This window comes from Pollicipes pollicipes, unplaced genomic scaffold, assembly GCF_011947565.3.
Source record: "Pollicipes pollicipes isolate AB1234 unplaced genomic scaffold, Ppol_2.1 Scaffold_3447;HRSCAF=4054_pilon_pilon_pilon, whole genome shotgun sequence".
Classification (NCBI taxonomy): Eukaryota; Metazoa; Arthropoda; class Thecostraca; order Pollicipedomorpha; family Pollicipedidae; genus Pollicipes; species Pollicipes pollicipes.
The window spans coordinates 36,956,192-36,981,034 of record NW_023596297.1 but is presented as its reverse complement, the minus strand read 5'-3'; the positions used below and the strand labels follow the sequence as shown (position 1 = coordinate 36,981,034).

General features: G+C 49.6%; 1 protein-coding gene across 1 annotated transcript in view; it reads right to left on the bottom strand.

Annotated features, from left to right (window-relative positions):
* LOC119091339 (mucin-22) overlaps positions 1 to 12,667 on the bottom strand; it is a 22,724-nt gene extending 10,057 nt beyond the window's left edge. Inside the window, exons 1-4 of the mRNA XM_037214067.1 lie at positions 12,520 to 12,667; positions 3,305 to 4,057; positions 2,553 to 2,677; positions 1,404 to 1,674 (exon numbers count right to left, since the gene is read on the bottom strand). Of these exons, the coding sequence (XP_037069962.1) occupies positions 1,404 to 1,674; positions 2,553 to 2,677; positions 3,305 to 4,057; positions 12,520 to 12,661 (1,291 nt within the window). The 5' untranslated portion in view covers positions 12,662 to 12,667. The remainder of the gene's footprint in view (positions 1 to 1,403; positions 1,675 to 2,552; positions 2,678 to 3,304; positions 4,058 to 12,519) is intronic.
* Between the last annotated feature and the right edge of the window lie 12,176 nt (positions 12,668 to 24,843).

The window sequence follows — 24,843 nt, the reverse complement described above, 5'->3', positions numbered from 1 at the left end:
CCATCACACTGAGCTGGCTCATGATGGCCTGCCCGGCTCCATGCCCGCACACCATGTCCGTGCCTATCATCCGTTCAATGGCCCCTGACTGCCACGGATGCGGAGACTTACAACCATTTTGAAACATCGTAGTAGTATGCAGGCTCAGCCGCAGTGACGGACCCTATCCTATGTACCCAATGCTCTGATTACTTCTGTTCTAGATTTTGACTGCTCAGGGCTTCTGAAAACCTTGAGGTTCCTTGACGTCTGGGAGCCGGTGCCTACTTCAAGTCTAGCATGCTGGGGACCTAGCTCTCTTTTGCGAAAGCTATTCCAAATTCCTAGATCATGAAAGAGGTTTGACCCCAATGCAAATGCTCATCTGATTGGCCGCGCCGAAGGCAGCTGCGTATTGGCCTGCATCATTTGTGTTTACCTTGGGCTGTGGGAAAATTTTTAGGCGTAGGCTTGGGTATGTTACTACCAATGGACAGACTTCGAGGCAGTTTGGCGAAGTGGCTCCGGCGCCTTCGCCGCCTCGCCTCTTCACTTCAGATGCCTGCCAGCTCTGGCTTTTCAAGCGGTCATCCCCTGCTTAAGCATTTCATCGACAAAGATCTCGCACCAGGCAAACGGAAGCATCGTCGACGGTCGGAGGAACAGCCAAAAGCATTGATGCATAAACATCTGCGAGCTAAAGGTAATTATACATATGCTACAGTCTTGTGCTGGGCTGTGCTGAAATGTTATAGATCGACACCGACTATAGCGCAATCTTACCGCTGTGCTGTGACAAATTTAACCGAGTTGGGTTTAAGAGCTTGTAGACAGGTGGAATGACGGATGAAATGGTCTTGACTGCATCATAACTTTCCAAAAAATAGTGTCGGGCTCTCGTCGCCATTGGGGCTCGACGATGCATTTAGGCGCTCAGGTTGTATGGAGTCGCCTGCCTTTCATCCTGGCAGGAAGGGCGGGTGCCGCGAGGACTCAATCCCCGTACCTCTGGCTTCCCACACGTGCAGTGGTTAACACAGACAGCGTTAACACAGCGTTAACCACTGCGCCATAGGCACCCTCATATCGGATTCTAAAATTCCAATTAGATAGATTGGCAATGAAATGGTTTTGACAGCATCATAAAATTAACGAAACCGGGTCGGGTCTCGGAATTTGTCAATAGATAGATTGACAGATGAAATTGCTTTGACTACATCATAAGATTCCAATCCGTTAACTGCTATAAGGCAATATCTTTTAATTTGCCTGATGCATTGTGATGTTTTTTGCCTGTTTTATCTATTCTGAATGCAGGGTGTGCTCCCATCGGCGCCCGCAGACACGGTCCACCCACCGTTGGGTGCAGATGCAAGGGACCTAACATGTGCGTGCGGCCGTCGGGGACCTAGGGGTGGGCGTACCAGTGGGTGCAGGGGTGGTAGTCGGCATCATCACGTCAATGTCCTCGCTGGCCATGGCTGCTTCTGGGTCGAATGTCAATCCCTCGGCGTCTATCACTGTCTGCAGCGCCTTGGTCGTGTCAGCCGCCAGGCGCACGCTGTCCACGTTGGCCGCGTCCGTCTCGTTGGTCTGCACGGTGACGTCGAGGTCGACAATCACCGAGCCATGCAGGCCGATCACTTCCACTCCCAGGAAGGCGTCACCGAACTTGGACCGAAGCGGTTCGCTCACCTGGGGACGCGGGTCAGAGTCAGAGTCATAGTCAGTGGCTGGTGCCCGGAGCTTGGCTGCCACAAAGGTCACCCAAGCGGGGAGTCACGTGAGTCTGAGCCAGAGTCAGAACTAGTGGCCAGTGCCCAGAGCTTGGATGTCATGAAGGTCACCCCAGCAGTGAAGTCAGGTGGGCCTGAGTCGGAGTCAGAGTCATCTGCTTGTGTTCGGAGCTTAGATGTCACAAAGGTCACCCGAGCGGAGAGTCACGTGAACCTCAGTCAGAGCAATCACCGGAGCCCGGAACAGTGCCTCCCCCCCCCCCCCCCGTATTGATAGCCCCAGGCGCAAGCTTCGCTTGAAAGACGTCGGAGAAGTCATTTCAGATGTAACGCAGGGCCCAGGTAGTGATCAGTGGCGCTACGCAGAGCATGGAGGGCACCAGCCCTGTGTAACACAGCAAGATAGGCTCCGAGGGACGCGGGTAGTGGCTTTACCAGCATTGCATGCGGGAGGCGATGAGCCAGTGTTGCTGGGTGGATAAACTGGTGCTTTGGGAAGTCGAGCCATTTATTTAGAAAGCTGGGGGCGGGTGGGCAAATGTCGCAACAATAAATCTTCATCACCATCCGGTAGTCACGCAAGGCCCAGGGAGCGACCTATGCCCACTGGCGACACCATGGGGACGGGGCCCAGGAAGGAACCCACGTCCGCTGGCGACGCCAGGGGGACGGGGCCTGAGGAGATATCTGAGGGTGTGAGCTATTGTTCAGCGGCGCTTGACACAAGGTGGAAGTAGTCAACAACATACTCGCAGTCGTTATTAGAGCGTTTGCGAGCATTGCGATGAGATGTTAGAAGCCGCCATCCTTTCCAAACCTGATCGTGAGGCTACTCACAGCCGTTACGACGCTGCTGCTCAGCCTCTGATACTGCTCCGTGACTTTCAGCGACATCCAGGACTGATGTTCCATCTCGATTTTCACGTTGCAGTGCAGCACAGCAATGACTGACGGGGGAGCCTCTGAAAAGTACGGAAAGTCAAAATACTCTGTTAATGCTCTAAATCGCGATCTTTATTAACTAAAACAGTATGCTACAGACGCAACAATTTGAAGTCTCAGATGTCAGCCAGGACGAATGATGCTGAGAATGGTGGTGACTGAGAATGGTGGTGGTGACAACTCCGTTGCAGCATCGGATTGAACGATTGCGTACCAATTTTCTTCGCTGAATTTATGGCCTGACTTTGACGTGTCACATCAGCAGCCTGACTACGTACATCTAAATTTGTATACGGAACGATCCGGTTTTCAATTTTCTATAGCCAAGCAAAATTTGGCACGGCTGCGCCGCGTCATTCTGAACTCATTCCATAAGAAGCCTATGGAAGGGAAGGGGTCAAACTGATCCCCACCCGAGTGCGAGTTAACAAGAGAGAGTGGGAAATTCCAGATTTAGACGACAAGCGAAGAAGGAGCGAAGCGAACTATGGACGTGATTTCCAGTGCAGTGCTGATTTATTACATTACTCGTTGCTATATGCCGCCGATGACCGGCAGCAGTGGCAAAGCAGCCGCGTAGTTATGCATCAAGTGTACGTGTAGAGCGGTGACAATCACATCGACGCAGACCCCGCGCCCTGTCAAACCTGTGGTTGTCGTTGTTGTCGTAGTTGGCTCAGTTGCGTTAGTGACCGCCATAGTCGTGGTCGCGTTGGTGACCTCCACCGTGATCGCGGTTCCGTTGGTGGCTTGTGCGGTGGTTGTGGTTCCGTTGGTGGCTTGTGCGGTGGTTGTGGTTCCGTTGGTGGCTTGCGCCGTGGCCGTGGTGCCATTAGTTACTGGTGCAGCAGGTGGGTTGTCGGCCGCAGTCGTCTGGCGAGACGTTGGCGGCGCAGCCGTAGTCGTCACTGCCGTGCTCTCGGTGGCGTTGGTTGTCGTCACACTCGTGGTGTCGGTGATCTCGCGAGTCGTGCGCTTCCGCTGCCCCTTGTTTGGAGTCCTGCCGTCAGTCTCGGCGTCAGTGGTTGTAGCGGTGGTGCTTTGTGTGATGTTCAGCAGGTCCGCCAGGCCGCCGCCACTGGTTGGAATGGCGATAGTTTCAGTACTGTTCAGCAGATCCTCCAGGCCACCGTTGCTGGTTGGCACAGCGTTGGTTAGGGTAGTGTCTATCAGGCCGTCCTGGCCACCAGAGATTCCTCCAAGGCCTCCTGGGGCGTCGCTGGTAGCGCTTGGTGCGTCCGCCGTTGCGGTCGTCCCGCCTTCTGTGCTTCCTGCGATAGGCAGTGATGGCTGAAGTGTGGTAGGGGCAGCCGCTGTAGTCGGACGTGCTCCCCCCGTTGTGGTGGCGCTGTCTAGAGTCGTTGTGACGTTGGCCAACTCCGGTGTAGTCACGTCGACTCCTGCAAACAGCGGGCATTTACATGAAGTGTACCATACTTTGCACTAGACGGAGTGTGTCTCTGGTTAGCATCTTACGGCCTGGAAGACGTCACTAAACCTCCACAGACCGGTGTTCCGGGCCGATGCAGATTTAGTCTATGTGTAAAATGCGGTGTGACGGGACATCACTACTGGTGCTGCCTTCTGGGGTGGTCCTTTTTTAAATATATGATTGTGCGTTACTTGGACACACTCCTTCACCACATCTTCTTCCTGCGCGGCGCCCGCCCTTCCTGCCAGGCTGAGTGACTGGCACCTCCCTTATATCTTCAGCAGCCGAGTACACCGTAAATTCGAGTGAAACAAGCAAGATATTCTGGCCCTGATTGGCAAAGTTGTGCTTCTTCGGAATGCTGAATTATGTTATTCGTGGCATGTGTGGGAATGGTTGGTGACCTCCGCCGTGGTTCTATACTCACTGATGTTTGGGAAATTCCATTGACCTAGCATCTGACATGTTTTGCTGATTTGGTAGAGTGAATATCACGCATATTGGCTCATCACGAGCGATGACTCCCTCAAAAACTGTGATTCAGACGCTGGGTGCAGGGTAAAGCGCCTGATGGCCAGCGAACGCACGATACTTCACTCACTTCTACCATATTCAGCTGAGGCTATGAACCGTCCCAGCCTATTCTTTATCCATCGGTTATTCCACGAGTCAAAAGTCGATGACATCCTTAATTTTAGACATCTCTTTCCGCACAACGACTTCTGAGGACAGATCAATGATGACCTGATTTTCCGTGGTCACGTTTTATGTTTACAACATCCCTAACATCTTCAAATGGTTTCAAACAAAATCTCATCTTATTTTGCCACGGCATAGGGCCAAGATCGTATAAGCGTTAGGAGTAGTTTGTGACGTCGGAGTCCGCAACATGATGCATCCACTAGTGTTTTATATCGACTACCAGTTACCACTCCAAAGCCGGGTAACCAAATTCATCGCGCATCGAACTTTTGTCGCGTCCAGCACAACTTAGTGCGTCAACTCTAAATGTAAACCACCTGCCATTTTGTCTTTTGTTTCTTGCATTTTAAGTCTGATCAGGCTCAGCCTAACAGCACAAAGATGCTCCATCATAATCCGCATCAATTTATCAAATTTCAGCCTTGGTTAGATCGAAATGCCAAATGCAGCACACATGGGCACTTTTAATGCTTTTTGGTTTAGTGTTCCACGCTCAGTTCGTAAAAGTATGCTTCTACTGTGCCATGTTCAAATTCATTCCAACCTTACCCGTTTTATTTGGGAATTTCACGATGTAGCAAAGCCCGGTTATTGTATCAATATTAATCACGCGTGTTCTTCTGTGAAAAGGTCATCTCGTAACGAATCAACAGTATGCTTAACAGTAACAACAACAGTAACAACAGTATGCTCAGCGCTGGTCACGCTCAACGAATTCCAACGCTGCGTGATGTTTGTGAGACATGGTCCAATGCCAGCGTAACCTCATTTCACAAAATTTACCGTGACATTGGTATCTCATCACTGATAGGGAGCTCGAAGGGCTGACATTCAATGACGCATCCTTAGCATGAGCAGGCAAGGCTGGGGCGACAACAATCCCTTGTTTTGTGTAAGAAATATTGGATGTGAGAAGAAAACGTCTGAAGCGGGTTTAGTTGATGACATGCAAATAATGCGGCGTGGAAAGCTTAGACGTACTTGTGATGTGCAGAATGCACATATATCACGGGGCACAAGGGCTAGTTGAAAATAAAAGACAAGACAACGTTAACGGGCCATGAACATTAGACAATATATATATATATATATATATATATATATATATATATATATATATGCGCTGCTTTCAAAACGCTGTCGTTTAGGGCTCGCAGACATTGGGACACAGGGGCTTGTGCCCAGGCCCCCCAGGTCCCAACGAGTCCTAAGGTCCACTCCGGAGCGACTGTCGACCGCCCATCTACAGTACCAGACACTCCGGAGCGACTATCGACCGCCCATCTACAGGACATCTACCAGACAGGCAGCCCGGAGGTGGTATGAACAGGCTTCGGCCCGCAGTGGTGGTGCCATCGAATGCCGGTCAGAGGACACTGGCATTCTGAGGCCAGATGCCAGTAGGTGCACTCGTGGTCCTTTTAGCTGCACAGGACATTTTCCCTCTCAAAGGCCACCTGGTTACCACGGAGCACCTCAGTTACTTTCAAAAGCAGTTCAGCCGCGAATGTGACCCTGTTAAGGAGTCCCCGCCCGAATATCAGATTGCGGTCAGGTGGAGCTCTTGCTATGGCCCCCCGCAGAAAAGCTCAAGATTAACGCTGATTATCAAGCTTTCTTTGAATAGCTGGGATTTAAATTCACTGTTTGAAACGGAGCTGCCCTCAATCACGTCAAAAACATTCACAGATTCTGCACGGAAGACAGTTTGAAGTGCGGCTCAAAAGGGCAGTGCATACCAGTGTTCAGTTACGAATTCACGTACGGCTTTATTTGCGTGAAAATGGAAAGCATCTCTCGGCTATGGTTTTGATAGGGACAGACACATTAGTTCAAGACCAACAATTTCGCGCCTTCGGTGTATCCAGATCAGCAAACGAACTGCTGAGCCTCTGCCCGCAAAGGGTAATAAAGACGGCTGGGATCGGCGATAGCTGGTTTGTGTTGTCTGGGTGAAAACACATGCCACTTCATTGTTCAAACCGGGGAAAATTGTCAAGCCTGGGCCCAGAATTTTTGGTACCTCCGGTTCGTCAGAGCGTATAACAGCATCTTAAAGTTGGGCTGCAGCCGTGAACAATTTTTTTCTTTTGGTTTTGCTTAAAATGACAAGAATATGAAACAATTGGCATTCGTTTTTCTCAAACACTTCTGTGATCTTCTGTGATCAGCAGTCCATCTTTCCCTGACCACGATGCATCCTTCTTCCAGCACGCCCCACTTCGTCCCGCCCAGCATTTGCGCAGTCGCCTTGACATCAATCTGAGCTCAAACCAGAACCCAGTGTATTGCTCCTTCTTTTCCAGGCAGCCTTGAAGCCCAGTTTAAGCCTTTATATACCAATTGCTGCGACGCATCGAAAGGCGTGCACCAGACAACACATGTCGCGCCAGGATTGGAGCATGCCTAAGGTATGGTCGAGAGTGTGATGATGGTTTTTTTTGGGTGGGGGGGGGGGGGGGCTCGAAGCGCACACATGGTTTCCACAGGGGGACATGGCCCTGAAGAGACCCGCATGTTTGACGTCATCCCACAGTGCTACCTGCCGCCACTAGGAATTTTGTCACGTGCTAAGCTACCCTTGCTGTCGAGGTCCTTCGACGTTTTTTTTTTGCGCGGTCGAGGATAGCAAATCTAGCCGTAGATCAAACTTAACACGCGCTCTGGTGGCCGGTTGGATACCTTTCACTCGGATAGGGATTAGTTTGACCCCTGAGATCTCAGGAATTAAAAGATCTGGAGACACAAAATTCACAGGGTGTGTTGCTCTGTATGTGAACTCACTTAGGCCTAGGTTTGAGATTCCTAGTATATGACCTTTGGGTCAAATAAAGTCAAATTAGATCAAACTCCAGGCTGGTCTCCAAAGTGTCCCCAGAACCTAGATGCCTGAGCAAAAGGTCACATGCCCATTGAAGGTCAGTGACCTTCTTTGACCTTTCGAAGGCCATGGTGACCAAAATCATACAAGATTGCATTGAGTTTTGTATTTGAATAGGTGACGAAGATTACGATAGGCAGTTTGTCCCTAAAACCGGAATGTTGACTTTGGTCATTTTAGGTGAGTGACCTATTGTGACCTTTAAAAAGTTCGTGGAAGATGTATAACGCGGTTCCTGTCATTACAAAATCGAAATGAGCACCAGAAAGTATCCCATACACAAAGCCCTAGAGTGATAACGCAGGTTGGTTTGATTTTTGTGTAACTTTCATACCTGAACCTAGGTCAACGGAATTTGTTCATTCAATTGTTCTGCTACCTAAGAAAGTATCTCAGAGATGTATGGCTTCGTCCAACCTTCCGTCGTTGCATCAGATTGAACGATTCCCAAGAAATAAACTTGGCTGAATCCATGACCTGATTTTGGCCTGCCGTAGTTCAACGACATTATAAAGCACATATCAATTTTTGGCACCAAACAATCCGCTATTTAATTTTCTACAGCCATGCAAAATCTTCGGAAAACATTCCGGAAAAACCCTGGGGGGGGGAATTTGACCCCCGCCCGAGCGCGTGTTAAACGTGAGACCACGGTAGGTCCCGAGGATGGAAGAAGACTGTGTTTGTGATCGAACTATCCTATTGTGCTGGGTCGGTGTACCTTCATTCTTCGCAACAACGTCCTGGCGTTAGCTGAATGGCATTGTATAAATGAACGTTCTGGTTGTGTGTGTGATATTAGAAGTTGCGGTGATGAAGGAGGGTTCCGGTGATACCCCGATTTCTGATTATGCTGCTGATATGGACGTCACTTCCATTTCTTGTCATCTGGCATCACGTTATGATACTGGCGACCATTGCCCACACAGAAATTCGGACGGCGAGAAAAAAATATAATTTTTCCACCCTTGCTTGCATCAGTCGGAGCCCCTGCAAAAACAAATTATTGGGCACATGCGTCGGGCGGGGCTCCCACAGTGCCTAGCAAGGCTTCTTGTGTGTCCTAAGTGCCCCGCATCGATTGAGCGCACATTTGCTGAACAGACATAGAGACGGGGCCTGGAATGTCAGGAGGCCTCTTGCGTTTGTCGAGTGCCTATAACAATTATGGTGACATGAAAAAGTAATATCGAAAGGGTCCGCTTTGCGAGAGTGGAAGGAACTTTTGTCGCGAAAGAGAGAGGAGACCATATTGCCGAATGGGTGGCCCACCGCTCAGTTTCAGCAAGGGCCAACTACCTGAACTGGGGTCCCTGTGTTAACTATTGAACGCCCTCTGCCGGGCCATTCTTTTGCGGTTCTGAGGATCTCCAAAGGAGTCCTTTGCTTCCCATAGGGCTACTCCGTCGATCCGAGGCAAACTGCTCCAGTCAGAGGGTCTCCCGTGTCAGGAAGGAGAACGATGCGTGATGTATCTTTCTGAGGCTGGATCGACCAACGGGGCCCAACCCTTTTTTCGGTGGAATGAAGCCGGTAGGTGACTGTCTTGGGCTGGGACGGACTGACATTTAAGCTCCAGAACAGGAAAGAGACAATGGGCCGACTAGCACTCTACCTGCAAGATTCCCTGTCCGGGAAGGTATAAGGGGTACCCAGGGTGTTTCATTTGCGGAGCTCCGCTATCTAGAACCGCAGAAAAATTTCGGCAATGCCCTTGAGTGTTATCAGTAGAGGAAGACACGCTCAAGTCGTATAATTAAGGTTGTGGGCGTTTTTTCGATTCAATCATCTCATGCTTACGAACATAAGGAATCCTGTTGACTTGTTCACGTTTCCGATCGCTACACATAAGTAGCATTGCAGCTTCTGGTCAATGCCTCTGGGTGGAATAAAGGTGGCGCTTAAAATGCATACTCCAGCGTGAAGGAAGTAGCATTTTCTTCGTTGCATACTGCATATATGTTATCAAGTTGTTATCTCACTTGTTCGTGAATAAATGCTTACCTGTTGGTTCGAACAATAAATATGGTGGCAGCTCAACTTGTAAGTAGACAACGATGAATGTACTTGATATAAGTAAAAAGGGCCTTCAGCTCCTGGTTCTCAAGTACGAATTCCGAGTTCTTACGCTGCGCTATCGATTGCGACTAATCCAGTTTGTGCTGCTTGAGCAACGTTATAGAGCAAGCATGCATTATGTGGAAAGTAACCGACTTTTGAAGCTGTGCTTATGATCGGATGCTCCTTGATCACTCGTAATCACTTGTGATCATAAGCATAGCCTCAAACGTCGAGTGCTGTCAATATAACCGATGTTTGCTCCACAGCGTCGTTTGACCAGCACCTTGTGGAATACTGAAGGTCGACATCCTAGCAGGGAATTTTGAGCTCATAATGTCAACAAGGAACGCGGGCACCTGAGCACGGGCGAGCGCCGGATTTCACAAGGGGGACCACAGGTTAAATTAGCGCGTCGCGAGTAAGCGCGTCTTGTTTTGTGTCGTAAAACAACATCACGCCTTTTCGATCCTCTGCACGTCTGCTTGCGGTTCTGAACTGTCAACACTTCGTGACGTACACATCGTGCCATGTCACAATTTTTATTGAAGGGTGGGAATACTTCTATTTGCACATATCCTTGTGTAAGAGGATATATGTGTGGTCACTGTTCAGCTCAACTGCTTTGGAACTGACTGATCTTATCAGTTGGCCGCCTTCATTGGTGTTGGATTAAGTGGGCTGAATCTCCAACTGCTTTCAGGTACGTGCAGTTCAAGTAGAAATCGTGCGTACCCAGCCACATGTATGACTCATGACCAGGATCGAAGTCGGATGGGAGGGGGGAATGGAGCCCTCCTCCCCTTGGGTCCACCATGACGGTTTTGTTCTCCAAAGGTGCATTCAAATGTGAACGTTAATCGAAGTTCTCCTTGCCGGCCACGTAGCCTTTATTTTCATCAGACGCCGAGCTCTGGGAATATATATATATATATATATATATATATATATATATATATATGCAGGGACTTAAAAGCTATAGTTTTGAAAGACGTCAAGTTACAGGGACGCCATGATGCCCGCATCTTTCCCTCCAGGATTGATTCATTCGAGAAGGTGCACGGAAACCTTTCTTTAGAAAGCCATAACTTATGTTTTCAAAAGGCAACGCATCTAAAGTCCACCACACAGGGCCAAAAAGTATGTATCGTAAAGAGGTACAGTCTGGACGACACCATAATGCCATGCACGACAAGGACGTAATTCGGCTGGCCATACTCGGAGGCTTAGCGGGGTAAAATGGCTAAAACACCCCCAAATACACAAAAATATGTCTTCTCCCTGGTTTCGACCCAAAGTCCAGGCAAATTTATGGTCTCAATAATAAATGAATATGTAATATCAAATATGATATTACATATTCAATTACATATTGATATTACATATTCTTATCATTCAAATATGAATGAATATGTAATATCAATAAATAATAAATAATCAAAGAATATGTCTTCTCCCTGATTTCGACCCCAAGTCCAGGCAAATTTATGGTCTCAATTGAAAAGGGTACAATAACCCTTTCGTATATCCAGATTATGGGTGCACTTCGGCCCTCGCCGATGACCTGCGAACCTTAATTCTTTTACTTAGTTGAAGACTGGCGTGATCCCTTAATCTTTGAGAAACTGAACCCGCTCCATATATGTAACTGTGTACTATGTCTGGCCGGCCATGGTGCACAATGAAGGAAGCCATTTCTCAGATAAAAATAGCAATCGAACATAAGTGTAATAAATTCGAGAACTTTCGGAGTGTAGAATGACAGCAGCTTTCAGGGACGCCACATTGTCGTGCTCCCTTCGCTAACATCTCGGATCTGCCCCGGTCTATGGCCCAAAAAACAAACGCAACGTGAGCCCTTTAAAAAAAAGCAGCAGAAATCAGCAATCTTTTAAAGGGTGAGGGTGGGGTGAAGGAGATTTCTACTGTGGATCCTTCTTCAAGTTTTGTGTCTCCCTCTTACCAAGACTGGCTGCGCTTCCGGCTGTGTGCCAGTATCGGTGTAGGGATATATTCATTGATTTCCTTTTCCATGCCTTTTCGTTTTATGCATTTTGCATCTGCGTCCGAAAATAGGAAAGAATGGATGCAATACGCCACCAGCATTACATTTGTTATGTAAAGTACTTGAGGAGTGAATCTTGCGCTTTTCAGGATTTGTTTAATTGCTCAGAAGTTTGAACAGAGATATCGTACCTAAGTATCCAATGTCCGCCTGTGTCAAAACCATGTAGCAGGGTGGAGTGGGGACTGTGGGACTCATAGCTTGGAAATATTTCTAGAAGATCGCATTCGACATGAGCTGCCATTAAACACCATGAAATGGAACAGTACTGATTTAAACGTGAGCGGTACAGGTCACGCCTCTTGGATACCTGCATGCATGGCAATACATGTGTGATGTGCAGGCCAAGCTACCATCATTATCGATGATCGATCAGCACCACCGGTGCTCAGCGATACACAAACTCTGTGTGGCAGCGCTTTTCGCTTTCGAGAAATGTTAGCGTGAAAGCTTTAAATATGTCTGCTGGTTTTTAAAACGCCACCACCTGGGCTCCATTATCTATGTCCAGACCTGAGTGTCCGACTGTCCGATTTCAGGAAGTCACGTGCCAATGGGAAAAAATCCTCGGGAGATGGTTACAAAACAGGCGCTTCTGATTTTGGGGCAAGATAAACGGGTACATGGTAGATCTAAAACCAAAATAAGCTTTCTGCATCAGGGCACATGCAATACACACAAACAGAATAACGGTGTCCATTCTCGCCGACCTTGCCAACCTCACCTGGAGTGATTGTGGTCACTTGAGCGTCTGGGGTGGTGACGCCCAACCCGAATCCGCTGCTGCAGCAGATGGCCAGCAGCAGCAGCTGCTGCAGCTGCTGCCGCGCACGCGGACGCGCTCGACCCTGACCCATGGCTACCATGGCCCGGTGGTGTGACCGTCTGGGCTGACCCGGGCGGCAGCGGCCGGCGGCGGCCGGCGCCGCTCCGGTCGCCGAGACGACCGTGTAACACGCTCGGCTCACCCCGGCTACGGACCGTAACGATCGCCGCCTGTTTAGCCCGTTACGGGGCGACGGTGGCCGGCGGTGCCCAGCCGACAGGCCGGGCACCGCCGGCCGCTACGCCCGCCGAACACATCCCTCCGAGCGTCAGGCATTCCGCGGCGATCTCTGATTGGCCCACGACAGAGGCGGCTTGGTGTGACGCTAACAACGGCGGCTTGGTGCGACCCTGACAGCGGCGGCTCGGCGTGACGCTGGCAGCGGCGGCTTGGTACGACGCTGGCAGCGGCGGCTTGGCGTGATGCTCACAGCGGCGGCTTGGCGTGACGCTGACAGCGGCAGCTTGGCGTGACGCTGATAACGGCAGCTTAGCGTGACGCTGATAGCGGCGGTTTAGAGTGACGCTGACAACAGCAGCTTATCGTGACGCTGACAGCGTCAGCTTGGCGTGACGTTGACAGCGGCGGATTGGCGTGACGCTGACAGCGGCGGCTCGGCGTGACGCTGGCAGCGGCGGCTTGGCGTGATGCTGACAGCAGCGGCTTGGCGTGATGCTGACAGCAGCGGCTTGGCGTGACGCTGGTGGGAGCGGTTTAGCGTGATGCTGACAGCAGCGGCTTAACGTGACGCTGACAGCGGCGGCTTGGCGTGACGTTGACAGCGGCGGCCTGGCGTGACACTGACAGCAGCGGCTTAGCGTGACGCTGACAGCAGTGGCTTGGCGTAACGCTGACAGCGGCGGCTTAGCGTGACGCTGACAGCGAAGACTCGACGTGACGCTGACAGCAGCACAAGTGGCGTCAACTGTCGTCAGTTCCTTGTTTACCGAAGTTTGAAGTTCGGTTTACCGAAGACTTGAGACGAGGTAGTCACACAGAGGGAACAATCATTCGGGCTCTTATCCTCGTCGGATTTGTGTGAACTCTGGCCATCGCAGAGTTGTGTGAATATCTTATTGTGGTGTTTTTTTTTGTGTTTTGTTGTTGTTTGTTTTGGTAGCACTACATTGACATGACATAGAGACAGGTGATACATGAATGGTGGATATGTTTTTTGTTCTCATTAGCGTGACTGGGACAGAAGAAAACTGTCATTTCGAAGTGAAATCTGGTCCACTGAGTATTGATTATTCCTAGGAATCAGAACCTGATCCAGATGGCATGAAGGTGGCCTGATCTGGTATGAAATATTTACACACACTGCTACCTTCCACCACCTAGAAATCATTATGCACATGACACAGCCCATTCTTATGATTCATGAACACAACCCTGTCACATCTCAGTAAACATTAGTGGATTATCTTAATCTTTTGTCTATGGTCAGACATAAAACCATGACCACAAATTGCCCATTTGCCACGTTGCGCATTCGGGCAGTGTCTGCTCATTACCGCATTCCTCTCTGCTTTAGTTGTATATTTCAAATTGGAGCTAAAGTTTTCAGGTTTCAATTTTTTGTTTCAATCAGTTGAACATTTGGTCTTTTGTGATCATTTGAACAGGAACGTTTTAATAGTGGACTAATAATTACGAATAAATCGGCTACCAAGTATAAGATGTCTATTTCAGAAATTTAAATGTAGCTTTATCAGATCCTGATTCATGTCCAAATCAACTGGGACGTAATTTGATCAACCAAGTTGTGAATTATTTCCCTAGACATTGATACAAATGAGATGGTTAGATGCTTTTGTAAGCTTTAGTAGTAAACAAAATGGCAGCTTCTGGCAAAGCTGTCATCTTGGTGTTCCATGTAGAATTTTCCCCTGCTTTCAGCCAGAAACATTGCTCTAAACAACATATAGTGCCCAAACTGAAAAGCTGAGTCACAAGCATCACCTTTTTATGCACGCAAGCTTTGCCGCATCAGTGCGTCCTTGGACACAGGAGTATTAAATAATTCAAAACTTTAAACATTGGCCCGTGGCATCGAAGATAGCTGGTTATTCGGCATGAGCTGCACGGTGGTCGTGGAAGGCGCTCTTCGGGGTGCCTACTGTTTGGTGTTGCCGGCTAGGGATAAAATCCTTGGCGGTGTTTGGCTTCGTTACTACTGTATGTGTTGGCGATATTTTACGACTTATTTTTTAAGGAGTTGATTACTATTGTGTAAGACCGACCGATTTGCTGACTGCCCCAGTGGGCGCGCATGTCGATCTCCAGTTCCTAGCACGCTAGCTTATATTGTCAGAGATTTTATCTGGTTTTTTGCCTTCCCTACCTGATGGAATTTCGTTCATACGCCCCCGCAAACAGTACTTATCCCTAGTTTTTTTCTCGTGCCTTTGGACTCAAGAGGGAGGGCTGTCTCAACAGCTGAATCTGTAAACTACTTCACTGGTTAGACGCACCCAATAGCCGAGTCTGCGGACAATTCCCTCCGTTAACAAGATACGTTGAAAGCGGGAACGTAGTTTCTGCGTCAGAGAGGGGGCCGATGTTTCATGTGTACCAAAAGTAACCGACAGGCAATCAGAAATGGGACGGAAAGGCTCTTAAGCCCCAATCGGGGAATGCACTGGGTTCCAGGTCTTGGTTTAGGACTATTGGGATCTGGCTGTTGAAAGGAGGAGGGGGGCGAGGGGTTCAGCAAGACCCTGGAGGCGCTCTTTTAGGCTCGCGAATTCCAGGAAATGACCATACTGAATGAGAAGAGCAAAAAATATAGTGCCGAAAAGAAGTTCAGACAACACCGTAACAGCGTCTGGCAGCCCAGGAAGCCCCATCTGGTAATGTTTAGACCACCTTTGCTTTGAGCTTTGGCCGCCCAATGGGGACTTCCTGGCCGCCAGGGTTGCACAGGTATCTAAGGGCCCTCAGTATGTCCAACTGGGACTCGTGTGGGTCCGAGATGGGCAGTCGCATGGGACCATCAGGACCCACTTCGGTCCCATGTGGGCATATCATGGGCAACTACCTGGGTCCCATATGGGCAGCCCACGTGGGGCCCATGTGGGGCCAAACTGGGACCCACCTGGGGCCCACCTCGGCTGCCCAGCTCGGACCCATTTCGGTCCCATGTGGGCATGTCATGGGCAACCAGCTGGGTCCTACAAGGGCAGCCCACCTGGGGCCCATATGGAGTCGAACTGAAACCCAAATGGGGCTCACCTGAGCTGCCCAGTTGGGACCCACGTAAACATGGCCAACTGGTTCTCACATTAGCAGCTCACCTGGGGCCCACGTGGGGCGTAACCGTGACCTTCGTAGGATCCACCTGGGCTACTCAGTTGAGTCCCACGTGGGCATCCTCAGCTGAGGCCTACATGAGTATGTCCAGTTGGGACCAATATAACCAGCCCAGATGGGACCCATATAACTGGCCCAGAATGGACCTTTTAACTTCGCTAAATGGGCCCCAGTTAAACTTCACGGATCTGCCATTTCAAATTCCATCTCATTCATGGACCGCCGAAGTTCCAGACAGTTTCGTATTATCAATAATAGGCCATGCCATGGTTCATGTATTTGTCTGAAATTGTGTCGGCAACAACACCGTTTGTACAAAACATGTAATTCTCTGTAATCATGTCCGATGCGATAGTCACTAAACTATTCAGCTGATACTAGGCGCTGCCGCTGCCGCCGTTGTTAGCACGACGTTTCCCGCCGTCGTCGCAGTCCCTCCCGCCGAAACCATTTTCCTGGTACCTGTTCCCTTTCGTTGCGGGAGAACCCGTAGCGCGGTGTGTTGCACAGGATGGCCTATAAGAATGGCAGTGTTCAGCACCTCAAATCACTGTCCCACAGCCTGAGTGTGGATGATAATTCATGTACAGATACTTTGGCAAAGAAAGAACTGATTTTGCTAAGACGTTTACCGAGGTCGATAATAATGAGCGTAGCTATGTCTAATAGCAGTGCAGAAATGCACTTCACGCGAATTCTCTCGGAGAAGTTGTATGGGAAAACTTTACGTGAGGCCACTCACATGGAGCACTTGAGTGAAAGCTGCCTTGAGTTGTTGTGCCCTACTGCGATCATAATGCCGACATCAAACTATTAATGGTGCCATTTATGAGGATAATCAAGCGAAATGTTTATACCTTACGGGAAAGAAGTGAAATGTTGCAATATATTATGCCAGAACGATGCTAACAAGCACACTTCTATCATTATTCTACATACCGGAACAAAGTAGCTGCCAGCTGCCTATATGGGAATACAATATTAACTCGATAAATCAATTTTTAGAACTGCTGCTTTCCGACCCACTCACTCATTAAAGGGTAATTTTGAGTGTTGAGTGGTTTCATACACTTGCTCTTTGCCCTTGCAATAGATGGCCTGCGGCTGATGGCAATGAAATATTAATAGGTGCACTTGTCAAAAAATGTGCGAGATAAAAAAATAAATCAGCGAACCCCGGGCGAACACAGCCAGTCCCAGTTTCAAAAAGAATGGTATCATTTCTTTCGTATGTCACGATTCCAAGACTTGGTTTGCATGTTTGTTTGTCAAAGTGCTAGAAAAATCTAACAGATAAAATGAATTTGTCTTCGCTTGCTCATCCTCTGGAATTACCAATAATTGTGGTAATGAAATTCTCGCTGTCAATTGTGGCAGACTTGAACGTGAAATATGAGCTGAACATTAAAAACCCATGTGGTACAATACCTGCTTTCCCAAGCATGATGATTCTTGGGCAGCACCAGTCGTCTTCGACGGAAGCCTCTGGTTACTTCGCTAGCTTGCTGGCAAACATCATGTTTCCGGGTGGCCAGAAGCAGTCCTCAAGCAGTTATTCAGAACAGAGCAGCCGCAAAGCTCACCAGCAGTTCAGCGGATCAACAGCGTAGCATTTTTCCCACTAACCAAGGGCTGGAGTTGATGCCCGTACCCCCCCCCCCCCCGCCCATCGAAATCCGCAGCAGCGAAACTAATCCTACCGAAAAAAACACGCCAAAAGGGAACGTAAACTGAAAAAAACAATAGTGTATCGCTCGGACATTGCAAGCACACACATCAAAGGAAACAGGCGATGAGATGTGAAAATGCATTGTCGCGAATGGAACAAGTCATGGAAGTCCAGGACCTCGTCTAAGACCTTTATAATGAGGAGGGGGAATTTGTTACCCATACTAATTAGCCTCATATGACGCTCTACACAATGACGGGAGCCGACTTCGTTTCATTGAGGCTCATTTAACCAGGGGAGAAGGTTTCCACGCCGATGGGTGTGAAGAGATGCACAACATTGGAAGGATTTTCGTCCTCTATTCAACAAGGATGCACGGCACGCTGCACGGCATGGTACAGCCCTGCGAGTGCACCGCTCGTATCAAACACATCTAGTCAGTGAAAAGCAATCATGCCACATGAAAGCGCAATGCCCGAAACGGAAATGATATCGCGCAACGCACACTCAACGATGCAACCAGCAAGCAAACGTCAACACTTGCAGGAGGCGTCCTCCCTGCGCGCCAACTGTCTGGGAAAGGCAGCCACTCTTCCCGGGCCGCTTCCAGGAGCCGTCCTCCCTGCGCGTCAACCGTCTGGGGAAGGCAGCCACCCTTCCCGGGCCGCTTCCAGGAGCCGTCCTCCCCGCGCGTCAACTGTCTGGGGAAGGCAGCCACCCTTCCCAGGCCGCGCACCGGAACGGGCCCAAGGACCCTCGGCCGCCAGCCGCCAGCATAACAACCAGGATGCCGGGCGGGGACGATGTGGCGAAGCACGGGCGAATCAACGATAACGTTATTTGGTGGAAAGCTTTGGAGGACCGAGTCCGCCTCCCAACAACTGAGATAATCTAGCACTAGGCTTGCGGCGGTACATGAAAAGAAACGCCTCAAATACATCTGATTCCCCCATTCTCGACAACGTCCTTCGCCCCCAGGGGCGCAGCCAGAGCATTGGCAAGGAGGGGAGGGCGCCGAATTGACAAAGGGCCTCCTGGTGGGAAAGGCCCCACCCTTCCAAAAAAATCGCCGGCTGTGGTCTTCTTGTTATTGAGGACATGCTTTTCTTATATATATATATATATATATATATATATATATATATATTGCACGTTTTTACATTCTATGACTTGAATATAAGCCGGATGCTACCGCGCGATCAGTTCTGCCTTAAGTTTATAGTAAATAAGCTGACAAAATCATGCGCCAAATGACTGCATGAAACATATCGCCAGCACTTTTCATTTTACCATGGCCCTGTGGACCATTTCTAAACCGATTGATTTTTGAAATTGAAATTGAACATGATTAGGCTCTACAGTGTGTTCTGTGGTCTGAACGATACAGGAGCCCAAACAATGTAAATCGCGGGCACGCTTCGTCTGCGTGGATAATGGGCCCCAAGAGCTAAGACCAACACGGAACCGATTGTTCGCTGTGCATGATCTCTGGGCGAAAAAGAGGAACGCTCTGTGTCAGGGTTCTTATAGGCGCAACAGATCATCTTACTGACGTATGAGACCACGGCAGGGGTCTTTGGGCAGGAGTCCTTAATGTAACCTACAGCCAGCCCTCCGCACTCTGCAGCGATTTCATCGGGCCCCTGATCTTTGGTCCCGAGAGACTCTTGGGCCCCTCTTCGGGCCCACTCAAACACCGCGCCGACTCGGGGCCAGTTACCGCCACAAGATCTCTGTTCAGCACTGTGGTCCTTAACCGATAAAGGAGCCCCTCATTGTGTCAGGAACCCCGAACATTGCAAATCGCGGACCCCGGCCTCGCTTCTGCTTTGGAAATGGGTCTCAATGGCTCGGTTGGACACCGCCCCGACTGTTCGGCTTTCGCGGCCTCTGACTGAATTAGGCACCCGCTCTGTCTCAGGGGGTCATTAAGCGGCGCGAGAGAGCCTCGGACTGATTTTTTAGGCCACGACCTCACGGGCCGCGATTCTTTATGTGACCTACAGCCAGTCTTTCGGGCCCGTATGCCTTCCAACTGGCCCTTTGATCGTCGGTTCCGGCGGGCAAGTTGGGCCGCTCGGGCCCCATTTCGGGCCTTATCGAACACTTCCCTTGGTCGGCCCGGGGCCCTTGTGAGCACAGAGCCCTCTGTTACGCACTGTGTGCCCCTGACAGATGCAAGGCCCCCTACCAGTGTAAATCACTGGCCTCGGCGTTATAGCTGATTGGGAAGTGGGTCCTCATGCCCACACTGAGGCGGAGCCGACTGTGTGGTACGGTGGTGCCTAACCAATGTATAGGCTCATATCGACTCAGGGGTTCCCCAATCGGCGCAAAAGGCCCTCTGGCCATTATTTGAACGTCTGCGTTCGCAGGTCGGGGTCCCTGAATAAGACTCCGACCAGCCTTTATGTCCTTAGACCTTCCAATCGCACCCTTGATACTAGGACTCGGTGGGCCCTCTAGGCTCTTAGGACCTCCTCGAACACTGCGTCTGGCCAACTTGGGGCCCCTTGATGCACAGGGCCCTTTAGGCGCTGTGGTGCCCCGAGCAATGTAAATTGATGGCTCCGGCCATGTCCATGCTTAGGAAAACGGGCTCTTAGGCCCATGCTGCCACGGAGCGGACGGTGCGCTACTGGTGATATCTGACCGAAATGTAGGCCCTCATCCACTCAGTGAGTCCCTGATCAGCGCGCAGGGCCCTCTGACTGGCATGGAGTGCCCAGTCCTGCGGGCCGGGGCGTCTGAATTTGACCTCCAGCTGGCCTTTCGGGCCCTTAATCGTAGGTACGGAGGGGCCCTTTGGGCCTCTTGGAACCTAAGGAGGGGGGAGGGGCGTGCCCCCTGTGCCCCCCTGCCTACGCTACTGTCCGCTCCTGCGACCAAGAAGGGGTGCGAGGTGGGTCAGCGCCGGCAGAAGCAAGGGCGAAGGTCATGCGGCGTCAGGTACAGCAGGGCGCAATAAATGGGAGGGCGAGTGTTGACAGGTGGGCTGGTGGGTCACCGGTGTGATGTCAGAGAACGGCTACGTCCGCCGGTCCGGTGGTTCCGTGGAAAGAACATGCATTGTTTATGAGCGAATCCCCATGCTTAAAAGCATCTATACATAGAGCACTGCCACTCAGCTCCAGGTTGAAATCACAGCTTGATTGCAGTAATTTCATATGAAGCCATAACAGCATGAACTAGCAGGCACTGGTTGCCAGTCGTGTGCTGCCGTTGCAGGCAACACTAACGTTGGGAGCCTATTATTAATCACCACCAAGACAAAGATTTTAGGGCCAAAATCCCATTGAAAAAAGGACTTATGCAATAAGCAAATTCTTACACAGTTCTCCATGAACACATGTGCATAATACACATCATGTGACGTGTGTATGACAAGACAAAAAAACGTGCGCAAAAGCTAGTACCAAAGACCTTGTAAGCACATTTTTGCGTGCTCACACGCCTACAACATATCTGCTATGGCAAAATGTTGAAGGCAAGGCAAAAGCTCCTAAGCAGACTGTTGGCATGCATAAAGTAGAACACAAAATTTTCCTCGAACAATCTTAAGCACGTCAGTGGTGACAACACAAACAATGATTCACAAAAACAAGTACGTAAAAGTTCTTAAGTATCAGTGACGCAGCAACAATTGCTTGCATGCAAAACACTCCTTTGAGAACGTTTCAGAAGAAGTTGATTGCACCATTATCAAATTATTCACGCCACTTCTCCGATGTCGTCTGAATATGGTTTTTGAGGGATGGGTTCATCTCTTAGTCATATAATGAAGCTTGGCTTTTCCAGCTATTCGGTGTTCTGTTCAAACATTGTGGTTTAAGAGATGTTTGTCGACCTCAAACAAAATTCCAATGAAAAACGCTAAAAGCGAAATAATGTTTGCCAGAACACCATTTAGGTGCGAGGATGAACTTTGCAACGCCAAAGAACTGTAAATTTCTGGGCTTAGTGTCGCACAACTCAAAATGAAGCGGTGCTCTTTCTACCTTAAGTACGCCACCGCATAAGACGCTCTCACAACGCCACCACATAATAACCTTCACTTTCTGGCAGATTTTTTTCTTCAAAACATCAGGCAGGCGTGCATGTGCTTTAACACGCGCCCGGGTGGTCGTCTGGATACCCTTCGCTCGGGTGGGGGTTAGTTTGGCCCCTCTGAGGTCTCAGAAACTAAGAAGGCTAGAGACAACAACCTCACAGGGTGTGTTGACCTATATGTGAACTCACTTAGATCAAAGGCTGAGCCTCCTAGGTCATGACGTTCGGATCAAATAAGGTCAAACAAGGTCATACTTCAAGTTGGTCTCAAGAGTGTCCCCAGAACCTAGATACCTGTTCTAAGCAAGAGTTCCCATGCTCATCCAAGGTCAGTGACCTTGTTTGACCTTTCGAAGGACGTGGTGGCCAAAATCTTGGAAGACTGCTTTGAGTTTTGCATTTGAATACGCGACAAAGATTAAGCTAGGCAGTATGTTCATAAAAACGAAACGTTGGCCTGGGTCATTTTAGGTCAGTGACCTATTCTGACCTGCAATAAGTCCATGGAAGATGTCTAATGCGGTTTATGTTATCATAAATGCAAAATGAGATGAACTAACCTAACTACAGAAACTACCCCAAACAGCAAGCCCTAGAGTAACAACACAGATTGCTTTTGACCTTGTTCTGACCTTCATATCGGACCTTAGGTCAATGGAATTCGGTCATTCGATTGGTGTGTTGCCTAAGAAAATATCTCATAGATGTATGACTTCGTCTAACACACCGTTGTTCAATCAGATTGAATAATTCCCTTGGAATTGACCACCGAATTAATGGCTTGACTATGACCAGCCGTAACTCAGCTACCTTACAAGGCACATTCGGTTTCCCGGCACCACACAATCCGCTATTCATTTGTCTACAGCTATGCAAATTTGGTGCGGCTCCGCGGTGGCGTTCGGAGGCCATTCCGAAAAAACCCTCGGGGGTCAATTTGACCCCCACCCGAGCGCGTGTTAACACGCTATCCGTGCTCTGCTGGGGTTTTGAGCTGGGCCAAACCCTTTTACCTTCTGGTGTGGCCATGTCAGGGGTTCCATAGAAGTTCAAATAACGCAAATATTTTGGTGTAAGCAGGATACATGTCATGTGACATGCAATCATGGCATGCAATGACGTGAGTCAAAATGCTTTTTTTCTATTGTCGGCGATGGTACCAGTATTTCCGTCGGGCGTACTGTATCTTTGGTGACCATTTGACATGAACATAATTATGCATCCATCATACATCTGAATTCTTACTTCATGTGCGCACGAATGTGAAGCTAACTTTGTGGATGAAGAGCATTTGAGGACGCATGTTCGTGTATTGACGCCATACATCTGCGCACTGGTAGGCACGTATTGCATTGAGCATCCGCAGCGCACAGTCGGACGCTGTCAAGAACCGGCTAGCTATTCGTATCATCCAACCACCAAAACCATGGACAGGCAAATACCGTCCACATGCTGAAAGCCCTTATAGACGGTTGGTTGCTGGAATATCAGCTTGGAAACAGCGAAACAATCGGGTAGAGTTGTCCCTGTCGGACGTATGGCACTAAAGCTGTCGATAAGATAAGGATGACCGTCTGGGCCCGTGTTCATTGAACACCAAGCAGCTCAAAGAGCTGCATCTGATCAGTTGCATGCAACCGCCAGACTCCCAGACCAATATTAAAAAGGACAGTGGTTAGCGGTGTGATTGGAACTCCCGGCCCGCCTGACCAGCCGGCCCGCCTAGCCACCCGGCCCTCTGGCCGGCACCTCAGCGCTCCTGAAGGGATACGAAGCCTTCACTCCCCACCTTCGAGATCCCAGCGGTCAGCGCGACAGCCGTAGATACCGACGGAGCTCCAAACGCGACCAATGACCCATCAGCCAGTGAAAGGTAAATAGAAGGTTCATTCCATGCCCTTAGCGCACAAATTTCCGGCAGGGAGCACACCAACTGCCTCAAGTGACATGACAGTGAGTCGATCAATGTTGACTCGAGCTAAGTTCGCCTAAGTGCGGTCCATGTGGATGAAATCCACGCCAGCTGTCTCTTTTTCATTTGTACGCGGCATAATAAAACCGAACTAGTAAGCACACGGCACGAAAATTATTACGCACATAGTTAATATGATAGTATATGGGCAGCCAATCTGGGTCCCAGACGGGGCCCAGGCACCAGCCCGCCTGCATCTTATGATGGCATGTGGCTGGCTTGCCCACATGCGGGCCGCTTAGATCAGAGTTTATGCTGCCCTTCATTTTTGCAAACTGACTGTAAGCGATCAGAAAATATCCACCTTGGGAAAGCAAAGTACAAAAATGCATGTACTAGTAAAAGATGTAAGTTGTAAAAGATGTCAGCTCGTGGGCTGCTCATCTGAGTCCTACATGAAGCCAAAATATCAATAGCCCGCCTGCGGCCCACGTTAACATGAGCCCAGCTTGCCCACATGCATCCCATGTGAACCCCAATCCGTGCTGCTCTCCTTTGTGATGCACTCATTTCTATATGATAAGGAAAAAATCCAATGTGAGAGCGTAAAGTAGCAATGCTCATGCACCTGTGCCAAATATGGTAGCACCTGACAGCTCATCTGGATCCCAAATTAAGCAAAATTACCAGCCTCCCTGCAGCCCACATGGACGTGAGCCCAGCTAGCCCATGCTCAACCCGTACGGATCTCAGTCCAGCCAGCTGTTCCATACTGCAGAATAAATGTACACGACATGGCAAAACTTCAAAACGATAAAAACAATTGGTGTGCAAAATTGTGTACGTGGCAACTTTATTGCGTATGTAACATATGAGCAGCTCATCTGAGTCCAATATGGAGCCAAGACATGCCCATTTGCGGCCCATGTTAACGTGAGCCCACCTTACCCACATACATCCCGCATGGGCCACAACTCGTCTCGCTCCCCTTTGCTGTATACTCACTTCTTTATGGTAGGAAAAACCCAACGCGGGAGAACAAGGTAACGAGCCCAATGCACCTGCACCAAATAAAGTAGTGCACGGGAAACCCAACTGGCTACCAGATAGAGCCGAAATACCAGCCCACCCGCAAACTACGTGGACATGAGCCCAGCTAGCCCGTGTCCAGCCCCCATGAACCCCAGTCCAGGCAGCAGCCCCATGTTTTAGAATAATGGTATTCGACATGGTGAAGCCAAGACAATACAACGACTGGTATGCACATCAATATTGGGTG